The sequence below is a fragment of the Gymnoscopelus microlampas genome (genome assembly GCF_963454915.1).
Source record: "Gymnoscopelus microlampas genome assembly, chromosome: 6".
In the NCBI taxonomy this organism is placed as follows: Eukaryota; Metazoa; Chordata; class Actinopteri; order Myctophiformes; family Myctophidae; genus Gymnoscopelus; species Gymnoscopelus microlampas.
Window position 1 is genome coordinate 36,741,452 of NC_139943.1, and position 15,694 is coordinate 36,757,145.

Consider the following 15,694-nt stretch of genomic DNA (forward strand, 5'->3'; position numbering starts at 1 on the left):
TAAATTGTGAACATAGCCTTAAGCTATCAAGTGCTGTCTGCTCACTTCCTGAACTGTCAATGCTGATCATTGTTCACTGCTGCAAACTCCCACCTCCACCTCAGCATCTTCCTGTATGTATACATGTAAATGAGATTCTACAAATGTAAACAAATTGGACCCATGAGATTCCTTTTGGTTAGATTTGTATGAGTTAGAAATGGATAATGAACACTGAGGATGTTACTGTTTGAGTTCTGATCTTTTGTTTTGTTTTGTTGGAACTCTGCGGCGAAATGGAAAATGAGGGCCTCTCCCTCGACGCAATCCTGAGGTTTTAAATTAAAGGTTGAATGAGTGACAATGGAAACCAAACGAGATAGAGACAAAAAATCTGGGAATTTCGGAGAGTGTTTGAACTAAAAAAAGCACAGTGAGGCACTTGTGGCTTTAGGTGTAGCTGATATGCCTTTTGTTTACTTTTGTTGCCTTTTGCTCACAACACGTCGCCGATGCGACGCAATGTGAGCTTGTGGATCTGCTATATTCAAAAACGCAACTACACTTTAGAAACATGCCCAAAAAAACGCAACCCGCCACTATCAATATTTACAAGCAACTTTACAGAAAAACAAGCCCAAAGTCGCTTATAATAAGCAGACATGGCAACACTGGTCCCGTTTCAAGCTGGGTGTCCCATGTCCCGGCAAATATCTGTAAAACATTGAAATATTCAACATTCACTTCCATAATGTACTGGTTTATACAGCAATTACACCAAAAGAATTGCCCCCATCCTGAATAAAATGTCAGGCAAACAAATTATAATAATAATAATAATAATTCAAAGATTAAAAATAGCAAACATGCTATAGCAGATCACATAGAACATAGATTGTCTATTTTTGCTATTTTTGAAATACAGCTTAAGTATACTGTACCTGCCAACACTCCTGAATTTAGCAGAAGACTCACTGCATGTTTACCCTTTCTCCTGCTGTGCTTCTGAATTGTAATTTCTCCTGAAAATATCCCTATTTTTTTACAACTCGACCCAGAATACTAAGTTAATACTATGTGGATACTAAGTGAATGCTATGTGGATACTAAGTGAATACTAAGTAGGGTGACCATATTCTGAATTCCCAAAAAGAGGACACTTCACACATGCATGCTCGCTGCACGGTTATTTTTCGGGTTTGTTACTTTTTTGGGGGTTTTTGTTACCTTAATTTGATTAATTCGGTACAAAAAAATTACCCCATGAAGTGAAGATGTCAGAGTTTGTACGCGATGTACGTGCTGTCCTGTGTGTGTGTGTGTGTGTGTGTGTGTGTGTGTGTGTGTGTGTGTGTGTGTGTGTGTGTGTGTGTGTGTGTGTGTGTGTGTGTGTGTGTGTGTGTGTGTGTGTGTGTGTGTGTGTGTGTGTGTGTGTGTGTGTGTGTGTGTGTGTGAGAGTGTGTGTGTGTGTGTGTGTGTGTGTCTCGTTGCCACATGTGCTGGAGCCTGTCAGCAGTGTTGCCAAGTCCTGTGAGAGAAATAAGGAAACATGAAAAACAAGCCAAATCTTGTTAAGGTAAATAAGCGGACATGGCAACACTTAAGATCTGGCGTCTGAGAGGTTGCTCAGCAGCTCATTGGCTCATTTACTCATGACACGACCAATGAGAGTTGGCGCTTTCATAGTTGCTAAGATACGTCCCCCCCTACTGATACACAGATAGAGTACACGCTACCCAAATTCTCAAAAACCCGGACATTTGAAGGATTTTAGGGACAGGCCGGACAGCCCCGCAAAAGAGGACATGTCCGGGTAAAAGAGGACGAATGGTCACCCTAATACTAAGTGGATACTAAGTGAATGCTATGTGGATACTAAATGAATACTAAGTGGATACTAAGTGAATGCTATGTGGATACTAAATGAATACTAAGTGAATGCTATGTGGATACTAAGTGAATACTAAGTCAGCCCCCCCCCCCCCAAACCAGAAAATCTTATTATTCACTGTCTAATTTTAACAGGTATGGCTTTGTTTTGGGTGTTTGAAAACATGGTCAACCTACTTCTGTTATGTGTCTAACACTGGTTTAGCGTGGCCGATGTACATGTACGCCATGAGGCCCCGGCGGGTACAGTACATGTCACCTCTGTGCCGTTAAATTACTGAATGGAGGAGAGGAGAGGAGAGGAGAGAGTTGGGGGAAGAGGAGGAGAGAATGAGATGGCTGAGTGGCAGGCGGGACAAAGAGCATGGCGTGGTGAGGGGGGGTTCCAGGCACTCAGATGTGATTAAAGTGGCCTGGCTGAGAGGCAGCACCTTGGCCCCTTGAACCTCCAGATGGGGGAAGGTTTATGAGCTCTGAGAACACAGGAGAACCTTGCCAGAAGAGTGTCATTGCAGCCTCCAAGGAGGTTATTGATGTATGGACATGCATGCGTGCGTGTGCGTGCGTGTGCATGTGCGTGTGTGTGTGTGTGTGTGTGTGCACGCGTGACTCTGTTCATCCATACGAGTGCATATTTATTTATGTGCTAATTTGACTCTGAGAGAGTGTAAAAAATGGATCCTTTCAGGTGCTCTTAGAGGTAAATTACCACGATGAGGATTGTATGCCCTCTACCATTACTATGCGCATTGCACGTACTGTTAAGGGCACAGTAAATAGAGCTCTCTCTCTCTCTCTCTCACACGCACACGCGCACGCGCACGCACACGCACACGCACACGCACACGCACACGCACGCACACACACACACACACACATACACACACACACACACACACACACACACACACACACACACACACACACAGCAACGAATGAGTGAGACCTCTCCTCTCTCCTTCACCAGTTTCAACCTCTCCTCCCTCCTCTCTTCCATCTCTTCAGCTCCTGTATGATTTAAAGCAGCCCTTCAGGGCTCTATCACTAATGTACCAAATAGCTTCCCATTGTGAATGTCCCGGCATTGTGAGTTCCCTTTGTGTACGTACGCACGTGCGTGTGTGCGTGCGTGTATGTATGTGTGTACGTGTGTGTGTTGCTGTACTAAGACATAACAGCCAGGGCAGCAGCGCTGGGATCTCTTTATTTGTGTGCCTTTCTTTTTTTCTTCTTTTTTTTTCACTGAAGTAATTATGGAAATAATTCCTCTTTGTTTGGCTTTTCTCTACAGAGAGGCCAGTTCATAATTAATTGGCTGCGTTAGAGGACCCGGCCCGTTTGAACTGACAGGGGTGGTGGTCAAGGGGAGGCTGGTGGGGTGGGGTGTTTTTTTATTGCCTGGCGCCTCATTTGGGAGGCAGCCGGGTGCAGCTTCTGCATTAGATGAGGTTTAATTAAGGTGCAGGGCCTCTGGACTACAGATTTACACTTTAACAGGCCATGTGCAAGGGTGCTTGTTGTTATGATCTTTACATCAGTGGTTCCCAAACCTTATTAGCTCAATGCCCAAAAGAGAAATTAAGATATTTGCCCGGCATACAAAGTGTCAAAATATTTTTTTACCAAATACCTCGATGTGATAATATTGTGGGGATGCCTATTCGTGCTTTAAAAAAACATTTACACAAAATAAATCATAATCAATTCAGTAATGCTTATAATAACTAAAGACAAATTATCATCTAGAACAGTCAGGTACGCTTGTATTAGACGGGGAAGTTAATTGCAGTGGTTAAGGTCATGGAGCGAGAAGAAGCATAATCACGTTGTTTGTTGTTTTAGTGATGTTCTACAATTCCTCTGTGCCCTGAAGGGAACATTGCCTGTACACTGTGTGTGTGTGTATGTATGTTATGTTGTTGTGTTTTTAACATGGGATTGCTTTATGTTTAGGCGTTTTAATAGCCTCCTCGCCGCATAAAGTCTGTATCCTGCGGTTCACACATTTTATGGGTCATCATACTGTTGTATTGTCTCCTGTGGATGTAGCTTGTACATGTGGGTGGAATCACAACCCCCGAGCGAAACACAGTATCCACCCAAGAGGCTGTAAGGCGCTATAAGCCTGGAATGCATCTGAGGAGCCCTAAAAAGATCCACCTGCTCCGTGGTTTCGTGGTATTGAATCATCATGTGGGTGTTCGAGGGCTATTGATGTAACCTCAATATACATGTATGCTGATGTGTCTCACTTTTTCTGCAAATCCTGTGGGTTGTATGCTTGCTTGTGTGTCTTTGTGTGTGTGCGCATTCATACGCACATGTGCATGTATCCACGTGCATGGCACATGCATGTGTGGTTGTTGATTAGGACAAGTATTTTAGTTTAGTATTTAGCTAGTATTTCCCTCCACACTGCTGAAAATAGCCGATCTCATTGTGAGCTTGTAGATCTGCTACTTTTACTACATGTTTGCTCCTAGAATAGGGGACACAAGGGTTCGTGTGGTTGAGTGCTAGTGCACTGCCCGTTCGGAACGCGGGCCTGTTCATTGTCGGAGGCCTGCCCGTTCGTCCAAACAACTTCACACTCAATACTGTACTCCTGTGGGTCCTCAGAACGGTTCTCGAGATATTCAAAGGACAGGTTGACATGCTTATTCCTTGACTTAAAAGATAAAGACTAACCAAAAATCTAAAGTAAACAGTATACAGTATACAGTCATTCTGGGACCGTTTTCTCTGGATTTTGGAGGAAGTAATGGGTTATAAGATAATTTGTGACCCCCCAGATTTTATATCTCGGATTGACACCAGAGGACATAGTAGGACATGAGGACATATACCTGTTCAAAACACTTGAGACTGGTGACTAAAAAAGCCATCACAAGAAGATGGCTGAAAACAGATTATTATTTAATTATTGAAGAAATTATGAAATGACCTATAATCTCGGGACTGAAGCAGAGTTACATGAAAAACGTTGGGAAAATGTGTATTTGTATAACTTAAGAGTAAATAGTGTCTACCCCCCCCCCCCCCCCCCCTTTATTTATATTTTATTGTATTTTGTATCTTTTTCTTTTTGTCACGTCCATTTTGAATGTATGTTGTGTTTTTGTTGTTTCCGTTGTCTGAAAAAGAAAAACAAAGTAAAAATCACACCCAGTGTGAAGTGAGCGGTATTATTTAAGGTCATCACAGTGATGGAAGCTCACTTAAAAAAAATGTTTTTTTTTAAGTCACATCAGAGTGGTCTGAATACTCATCAGCCAAGCACAGTACAGGGAAAGACAAATTTTCACGACAGATGGGTCATGGGTCGCAACCCCACTTATAGGAGCGGCTAAGAATCCACACCACACCACACCACCCTAATATACTAGCAGGGCATCCAGATGCATCCAAATATATCTGTTTTTACATCTACTCCCTGAACATCCACACTCCTGTGCTGTGTAGTCAAGTAGCTTTCCTTCCTCTTGCCATCTCAGAGCAATAGCGCTGTCTGCTTCTAAGCAGCTCTATGAGTCTCCCAACACGCTGATTGAAATCAGTCGGAGAAAATTCTTAAGTGCTATTCCCTCTCCTCATCTGGAATAGTAAGGCGCAGCGCTCCATAGCATTACAGCACTCCCATACCTCATTTCAGTCTGCAAGGTTGGCTGATCTGGTTGTCTTAACTGCCGACCACAGCTTTCACGCGGTGTACCGCTGTGTTTCGCAGGCTGACCCCCCCACCCCTCACAGAAAAACTAATCTCAATTCCTCCCAGGCGTTATTCTGTCTGCTCTCATCTGCAACGCCAAGCAACTGTTCTTTTATGCAAGACTGCCATAAGCTTGTTGCCTCCCCTGAAGAGTTACCCACTCTCAATACGTTTCTCTCTTTCTTTCTTTCTTTCTTTCTCACTCTCTCCCTCCCAACTTCTGACTGAGTATATCACAGGATTCGTCCCAAAATGACTGAGTCTGTCTGCAGCTCGATGACAGTTGCCAGCTCACTTTATATGCTGCTGCTTTTGTTGTGCCCGTCTCAGAGAGCTCTCTCTGATCATTACAGACTCTGGAGCTGGCCCATCTCTATTAAGTCACTCAGAATACATTTCAAACATGAACACGAAAACAAATCACCACTTCGTATTCAAGTCCATCCATCCCTGCTCGCTCGCCTCCCTGCTGTGTCCCTTCCCTTAGCCATCCCTGACACTCTTCTCCCATCTGTTACAATCCTACCTCCTAGTCGTAAAGGACCGTGCCGGCATATTGAGTCGGTTGACTCTGACTCAGTCGCGGTATACATTACTGCAGACCATTTTCCAAAGGGTTAGGGTTAGTTTACAAAATGTTACTTACATGTACTTACATTGGCTTCCATTTAATACCAGTATGGTATGAAAATCTACTTGCAGTTACTTTTAAAGTTGTGTTATCATTTTAAAGCACAGGTTGATTTGAAAAGTGTAGCCTAATAGTCCCTGAAGAAAAGATTATATTGCAAACAAAATTCAAATGTCCATGACTTTCGCCAATACTGATTCAATTACTCAGGTATACGTTCAGTAACATTTTTACCCCATCCTTAATACTGGGCAAAAATAAATATTAAATGGTCTGTGTTTATGGAGGCTGAAGCTGTGAACAGACAATGTGCTGATGATGGGATCGTCCTTTTACCACTTCAACCCTCATACCTTTTGTTGACTGGGGTCCCCCAGGGGTAAACGGTATACTTGGCCTTCCCCGTCTTTCCCTCTACACCAAATCTCTTCAGCAAAAATTGCTGATCTACAAGCTAACATCACATCGCTTTGCGATGCGTTGTGAGCTTGTAGTTCTGCAATTTTCCCCAAATGTTTACCGATTTTTGCCAAATGTTTGCCTATTATAACATGCTAGGCTTCGTGTGGGTAAGTCTGTAACTCTGTCCCTCCTCCCTCAGAAGCTCCCGGTCAGGATTTTGTGACGCTGGACTACCGCCTGCGCTACTACCCCAGCATCACCTACGCCGTCATCGGCAGTGCCGTCATCTTCGTCCTGGTGGTGGCGCTGTTGGCGCTGGTGCTCCATCACCAGAGGAAGCGCAGCGTGCTGCTGCCCAGGGGTGTGAGAGGGGGCTCCCATCACCACCACCACCACCACCAGCCCCTACTGCTGTCCCGCCTGGTGATCCTGGACAGGGGCCACGTCCATCCGGGTGGTCCGGGCCTCTCCCCCGGCTCGCCTCCCACCGCGGCCCAGTACAGCGCTGCTCCCCCCGGGCTACAGCTGCTGTCCGGGGCACTGTATCCCTCTGGGCTTTCCATGGACTCACCGCCGTCATACTCGCAGGCCGTTCTGGATGTCAGGTTAGCTGGAGAGGAATGATGCTTGTAAAGGCCTTTGCACATGTGTTTACGGGGAGAGGGGGGTCATTTCATAGACATCTATAATTTATACAATTTTGTGTACGTGTTCTTGAAGAAATCACAGCCTTTCTCTGGTAAATGGCACATACGTACCCTTCCAAAATGGCGAGTGAACAGTTCCAGTGATGAGTTTTCAGCAGGTCACATTCCTTATGATTATGATTCTCTTTTGATTGTGCTGATATTGAGCACTGGTGATTCTTTCACCACAATTGCCAGCAATTCCCGACTTTCCGGAATCAAGCTGTAGGGAAAATAGTGAGGAGACGTGCGTATTGGTTAGGTTGTTTATCATACAACACAGAGTTCTCAGAAACCAAAACAATGAGCCTGTCGAAAGTCATTTTGTCAAAATGTCATGCAAGTATGAGCTGATTGTTTCATGGAAAAACTAAAACAGGAAACAAACTTGGTTCAGCCGGTAAACAATTTCACAGTAGATGTGCAAGAGGTCAATGAGAAGTGTGTGTGCAAATGCCTTAACATCTGTGTGTTGATAGCTTTGGAATTGTAAAATGACTTAGGCTTGCCTAATCTTAAAAGAATACTTGGTACAGCTGCACATAAATGTGTCCCCAGAAGAATAGTTTATGATAATAACACAATATAATATGCTATGATGAATGTAATTTGATTTATTTGTTAGCTGTTAGCTGTTATAAAGTATTAATGAATATCTTGGGCATCCCTTGTCCAGTCTTTATGAAATTACAGAAAAATCCTTCTGAACGTGTTTTTATTTTAAGGCATCTACTTTTATATTTCATCCTTCTAGCCGACCTCCCTGGTTCGACCTTCCTCCCCCTCCTTACCTCCAAGATGGAGAGCTGCCATCCGATGGAGAGCTGCCCCAGTACGAGGCAGTGCCCACGGCACACACCCCTGCACCCCCCACACCCAGAACTGTGGCCTCAGGCTTCCCCCAGAGAGAAGAGTCCCAGCAGCTGTAGTGGCTCTCTCTATGTAGTTTGTACATAAGAGCTGGAGTATGACTGTTGGACTGAAGGACCAGGCCGCAAGGCCACGGGAGACTGGAGGTGAGGCTGTGTCCGCCCCCGGGGAGAGCCCAGAGCATCCACCTGCTGTAGGGAGTCAGCAGGGACTGAGAGACAGGACAGTACCCTATTCTTGCCACCTACACTATTGGCTGAACGAGGAGCATGACTGAAATACACACTTCCCCCCAGCCCTCACGCTCATAAACAGATATTGTATGTTGGTGACCTCTGCTGGAGATATAGCTGTACAACACCTGAATGTGCTCTCCTCACACAAATACATTGTACAGTAACAGCTCAACCGTGGCCAGCACCTGTATCCCCAAAGAAGAAACAGTGTTGAGCGTAAACTGTCACATGTATCCTATAAACATCATCGACTGACAGTGTCGGAGTGCTCTAAGTGGTCATTATGCAGTGTATACATTGTGGTATAGCCAGCATTAAGTGTATGTTGTGAAAACACTTCAATGCTGTCATTTTCTCCTTTGTGTAACATATTTCTGTAGCAGTCGGAGATGTGAATCATAGAGCACTTCTTAACCACTTAAACCCTCTATACTGTACGTGGTCCACTCATTTTGTCCCTCTACACCAAATCTCTTCGCTGAAAAGAGCAGATCTATAAGTGTGAGCTTGTAGATCTGCTTTTTCCGGCGAATGGTCCCCCAAGAAGGATGCTAGGGTTCAAGTGGTTAAAAATCCATTTCCTGTTGCACATTTCTCTGATCTAGAACAGTATTTATCATAAATCAGATCATAATAGATCTATATTGTTGCTTGGTTCATCTCTTTGGAGGCTTAATTGTCTAAATTGTTTTTTACTAAATGCTAGACAAAATCAACTACATTTGACCTATTTTGGGGATTGCAGTAAAATAAAATGTTGGTGCCTTGCTTTCAATAATTAGTTAAGATGAAACTAAAGTTATGCTGACAAAATGCCCACATTTCTATCTAAAATCAGTCCTGTAGACTATAGTTTTAAATTGGATTACATATAACTCAGACATTCGTGGATTATACAGTGCAGTATCATTCAACTGTTAGAGATGATCTACTATATAGCTGGATCATTACTACTCAATAAGGATTTGTAATTTCAGTACATGAAAACAGATTGTACAGATAAAACAGTTAGTTGTCAAAAACACATAACTTTGTTAGAACTGAACCATGTTCAGTAATGTGTTCATGCTGGGTTGTGTAGACAGATTTGATAAAGCATTTCTAATAGGACAGTTCTTCTCTCCATTGTTTTCAATACCTTGTGCCTTTGTTTTCATTGTCAGAAACTGGTACCTCATGACTAAAACCCAGACAGTATCTAATTATAAAGAGGACCATTGGTGTGAGATTTCATTATATGTTACTGAGCGTAAAGCTCTATATAAAAATCACATCATTTTTAATCATTCCCATGAGTAAATGAACCATTGGGGCAAGTCAGATGTGTCAGAGATTGTTGAAGACAAATTGTGTCTACAGATTTGATGAAGAAAAGAATATTCCTTGTAACTTTGGAGGTCTCATGCTGTGCGAACCACGTCAGAGGAAAAGTGTTTCAGATCAGATTGTTCAAGTTCACTTTACGTACATACACATTTCTGAACCTTAATTTAGTGTTACATTTATTTTGCAATGTAGTTTCTCCAGAGGTCATCGTACAGAAAAGGTGACCTTTGGTCTTCCGTGTGATGTTCAGGATAGACTTTAGTATATGTAGTATTATTCAATGACTGAAACTGAAGGACGTGTCTATATAAATGTACTGTTCTCTTGTCCTTATTATTTCATTCATTTTGAAGGTGCCCATTTGCTATTGTACATAGGGAGTAAGGAAAGGAGAGAAAATGTATTTAAAAGCACCATCAGATTATGTATGTATGAGTTAAAACTGAGAAGAGATAGTGTAAGTGAAATGTAATGCTTTGGAAGCTGCCTGTTTTTGTACCTATGCCAGCAGTAATAATACTGACTCATCAAAAAAAATCTAAGCCAAAGATAATCATTTACTGATTAACCTTTTTCCAAGGATGAACTGTGTCCCTCCATAGCAATGACAATTACAATATGTTCCAAACAATGTGTGCCTATATGATCTTTTATATATATATAAAATATACAAAAATGTGTTGAAAAAGAGGTGAATTCATGTTACTTTCTATAGAACTGGATAATGATTCTCAGGACAAAAGTTGTACCACTTTGCCTGTTCCTTTTGTTTGTAAAGTTTTGACATGATGGCCTATCAGCAATTTGCTAACAACCCTGTTTATTTTTCCTAAGTTCTAATAAGGACAGCTCTTTTGTGAGTATTTCAGGTTTTCACTTGTTTTCCATTATCTCTTTTCCCCCTCTGTATCCTGTACATTGAAAGTAAAGTTCTGATTCAAATGAAATTTGTTTTTGTCTTTCTATCTAAAGTCTTACAAATATGAGAATTTTAGCCTGAGACCAGACAATGGTACCCGCGACTACGAGAGAGAGTGTTTTGAGCGACAAGGGACCCTGGATACCGCCTTCCCAAATATAAAGAAGGTAAACAGGGTCCCGAAAGGGGCTAATGGACGGCGTATGCACAACTAATGTTTTTGGGGCGGTGTAACCGCCCCCTATAAGTGAGTTTTGGACACTGACCAATCCTGCACCGTGATTGGCCAATAGTCTACAACGCAGTCTACACCCCTAACCCTTCCACAGTCAATGCAAATCTATACTTTTGCAAAGTCAGCCAATCACATTACAGCTAGTGTCATCACCACTAGCTGTAATGTGATTGGCTGACTTTGCAAATTCAGGACTGTGATTGGCTAGCGAAACACATGACACATGTGAAGCCCTATGAATAGCAGTATGGACTTAAAAAAAAGTTATTTATCCTTTTTTTTAAGTGAGTCATGTTGTGATGACCACACACCGCCCACTTCACACTGGCTGTGATTTTTAGCCGCTAGCTCTAGCGGCTCTACAAACAGCCTCAGACATCATCATCCCCGACACGACATGTTTTCGCGACACCTATTTGTCTATTGGCTGTCCTGGCTGTCCTTCACTACTTTACAGCCAATGGGGAGACACTACTTTAAAGCCAATGGACGGCCGTCCTTTGAAGCACCCGCCTCCCCTCGCAGCACCGCGGCGCAGGGGAGGCGCCCCCTTACCTCTGACTGCAAAGGTCTAATAGTGGCCAAACAACGGATGCACGCTTATACAGTACTTGAGTAAATGTACTTAGTTACTTAGAACATTTATTTTTCGCCGACTTCACATCGCCCGTCCCCGCAGGGAACAGGGTTCCCTGGCTCAAAATAATAGCTCCGATAATATATAATATTTGTCAGCTGTGATCTGCAAGGACTCTCTCGGTTAGACACCGTTGAGTGGAGAAGTATAACTCTCATAACTCTCGGTTAGACACCGTTGTACTGGAGAAGTCTAACTCGGTTAGACACGTTGTGAGTGAGACTCTCGCAGCAGTCAGCAGCAGCACACAGCCCCTCCCCTCCTCACACACACAGCAACGCTACACACTAGAGAGAGAGTAACCTCGCGTCACCAGTCTTTCCAGAGAGAGAGGAGAGCTGACCTGGTCTCAAACGTGTTAAAACGTCTTGGATAGACCACTGTCTGGAATAATAACTGATCATCATACATACAGGTCTACTACTAACCCGTGTTGCTGTTGTCAGCTTAAATTGACCAGCCAAAGTAACATTTCAGAGTGTTCTCCAACTTGCTTGGAGATCAGAGTGATGTGGTGGATTCGATAAAAGCATGTTGCCAATCAGCTGTGTAACATTAGCAGGTTAACGATGGCTCGTTGAGGCTGTGCATTTGACCCTGATTTGACCACACAGGCAATCAAAAGCACTAATTAATGGCAGCTGTAAGTAACCGCTTGTCTGTCGTCTGTGTCTTGTCTTGGTATCAAGAAGACTCACCCCAAAACCAACTCACCCCAGAGGTAGGAAAACTCACCCCGGAAGACTCACCCCAGAGATAGGAAAACTCACCCCCAAGATTTTCGGGGGTAGGAACACTCACCCCAGGACCTGAGAAAACTCACCCCGGAAAACTCACCCCAATGGTTTTTAACTTTGAAAAATGACGGTAGTGACACCATTGTGTCACTACCGAAACGGAAAAAAAATTACTAAGTCCAGAGCTCGATGAATGTTAGGCACCAAAAAAAAAGTCACTACCAATCAACTTTAAATTGCCTGAAACGTACTCCTAACAGGTTTTTTTTTCTTCGTTTCGGTAGTGACACCATTGTGTCACTACCGAAACGGAAAAAAAATTACTAAGTCCAGAGCTCGATGAATGTTAGGGACCAAAAAAAAAGGCACTACCAATCAACTTTAAATTGCCTGAAACGTACTCCTAACAGGTTTTTGGGGGAACAATTTTTTTTCGTTTCGGTAGTGACACCATTGTGTCACTACCGAAACGGAAAAAAAAATACTAAGTCCAGAGCTCGATGAATGTTAGGGACCAAAAAAAAAGGCATTACCTATCAACTTTAAATTGCCTGAAACGTACTCCTAACAGGTTTTTGGGGGAACAATTTTTTTTTCGTTTCGGTAGTGACACCATTGTGTCACTACCGAAACGGAAAAAAAATTACTAAGTCCAGAGCTCGATGAATGTTAGGGACCAAAAAAAAAGGCACTACCAATCAACTTTAAATTGCCTGAAACGTACTCCTAACAGGTTTTTGGGGGAACAATTTTTTTTCGTTTCGGTAGTGACACCATTGTGTCACTACCGAAACGGAAAAAAAAATACTAAGGCCAGAGCTCGATGAATGTTAGGGACCAAAAAAAAAGGCATTACCTATCAACTTTAAATTGCCTGAAACGTACTCCTAACAGGTTTTTGGGGGAACAATTTTTTTTTCGTTTCGGTAGTGACACCATTGTGTCACTACCGAAACGGAAAAAAAATTACCAAGTCCAGAGCTCGATGAATGTTAGGGACCAAAAAAAAAGGCACTACCAATCAACTTTAAATTGCCTGAAACGTACTCCTAATAGCGGAGCAGCTAAGTGCTACGATCTTTCAATTTATGATAAAAGCGTGAAAATTGGCGTGAGCAGTCTCCATGGGTCACTTGACAAGAATATTGTCTGAGCCATTTGTAATTTCAAGATGGCGGCCATTTTTCAAGATGGCCGACACCTTAGTGGGCAGTTAAGTGATATGATGGTTTATTTGGTGATACAAGCATGAAAATTGGCATGAGCAGTCTCTGTGGGTCACTTGACAATAGGCCACCCACATCTATTTGAAATTTCAAGATGGCGGCCATTTTTCAAGATGGCAAACACTTTAGTGGAGCAATTAAGTTATATAATGGTTTATTTGGTGATACAAGCATGAACATTGGCATGAGCAGTCTCTCTGGGTCACTTGACAATAGGCCACCCACAGCTACTTCAAATTTCAAGATGGCGGCCATTTTTCAAGATGGCCAACACTTTAGGGGAGCAATTAAGTTATATAATGGTTTATTTGGTGATACAAGCATTACATTTGGCATGAGCAGTCTCTAAGGGTTGCTTGACAAGAAAACACTCCCAGCCACTTGAAATTTCTATTTTCAAGATGGTCACCCCCTGGATCCTCAAAAGACATTTTCTCATAGAAATGTACGTTTTTTTTTTCATTAAGGACGATTATTATTATTATTATTATGCTAAAACAGTTGTGTTGATTTGTTGATCATAGATAGATTAGATAAGAGTGAATATCTGCACTACCAGGGCACACTGGTGATATATCACTGCTGTTAAACCTCAGAGTGGGGTTCAATGTCAGCTAATTGAAAGTTAGTATCCCAAATGCTGTCTAATTTACCCCAAAACAGTTAGATAGCCGCACCTGAATTGACAGGTTGTGCCAGCGCGGGAGAGCCTAGCCAAGGTTAATGGGGTTTTAATTAACTGGATGGTGTACAGATCGCATGGGATTTAAATGGCATTGGATGAACGATCGGACTAAGTGTTGGGTTAAGGCACAAACTTAGTTGTATCCCATACATCAAAGTGCTTGGTAAAAGGTGGTAAAAGGATAAACCCTCTGCCTCTGCCTATGCTGCAGACATGGCAGAAGCCATCATAACAGTTGTGAAAACTAACTGGGACAGATGTTTCATTTGTCAGCAGGTCACCAAGGAAAAACTCATTCAGCCAAGTTTATTCAACAGAGAGCATGATACCATTGCAAGAAATGTTCCATTATTTCATAAGATCAATGCTCTGCCTATCTTACTTAGTCCAACCAGACTAGATGAAGGTGATGGCATAGAAAGCACATTGACAAGAAACAGAAGGCCCAAAAGAGAGCATCTACATCTGCTGAAGACACTGAAGATACCAAAGATATCCATGTCAAGAGACTAAGAAGATCTAATGTATGACCGGTCCAGTGATGTCACAACTGTGAACGAGGCCAGGCTTGATCTCTTTGCCAGAAAGCAAAGACGATATGACTTGATCCTGCCAACTCAAGCAGCACTCAAAGAGCATGCCAAACGTGCTTCTTATGAGGCTGGATACGTGTGGGGACAGGCATTGAAGCGACCTCCACAAATGCCGAGCCCATCTGACTGGGGATGGGTGGAACAGGACGAGAAGTGGAAAGTCTTCTGGACTCCACTTCCACCTATTGCGGAGAGTTGTTGGGAGTTGACCAATTGTGGGTGCACCAAGGCATGTACTGGAAGGTGTAAGTGCTTCAGATATGGACCCAGTTTCACATGCCTATGTAATTGCCCCTGTTAGAACCTATATTTGCATGTTTATTTTGCCAGAGTTATTCCCCGTTGTCCTCTGTGTTTTCAAGGGTAGGCCTATGGCTCGGCTTCCCCTCGCCACATCGGCGCATCATGTTTTACTTTGTATCTAGTCTATTACTGTGTACTTTTCAGTTGTTACTTTGTAACATTGCTTCCACTACCTTCCACTGCCATATCTAACAGTGAAGCACATTTTCAGTTTAGTTCCTTAGTATAGTTTGTCATGGTTCCGTGGCTATTGCCATTCAGTGTTAGCCATTGCTCATAATTTTGGAGCACTGTCCGTTCAGCACCACAACTGTGCTTATCAGCACCACAACTGTGTTAATTTATTACGGGGCCAGAGCTCTGCTCTGGACACGTATTGTTATTCGCATTATTCTGTCACTTCTTCTTCTGCCACTTTTCGCAGTTCTGGCTGAACCGCGCTGTCGGTTTTTACGAAACTCGGCCATATGGTAGATGGTCATGAAAAACGATCAAAAAATAATTCTCACAATCTTTCGTCCAAAGGTGGCGCTATAGCACTCAATTGAAAATGCCAACTTTGACCAGGTACAATTCATGCCCTGTTTGACCTACAGCCATGAAACTTGGATACATATATGCGTCTCCTCA

The 15,694-nt window shown here is 42.9% G+C and overlaps 1 protein-coding gene across 1 annotated transcript in view; it reads left to right on the plus strand.

The window, feature by feature from the left end:
• ldlrad3 (low density lipoprotein receptor class A domain containing 3) overlaps positions 1-10,670 on the plus strand; it is a 109,751-nt gene extending 99,081 nt beyond the window's left edge. The window contains exons 5-6 of the mRNA XM_084060217.1: positions 6,811-7,216; positions 8,052-10,670. Coding sequence (XP_083916343.1) covers positions 6,811-7,216; positions 8,052-8,226 — 581 coding nt within the window. The 3' untranslated portion in view covers positions 8,227-10,670. The remainder of the gene's footprint in view (positions 1-6,810; positions 7,217-8,051) is intronic.
• Positions 10,671-15,694: the final 5,024 nt, after the last annotated feature.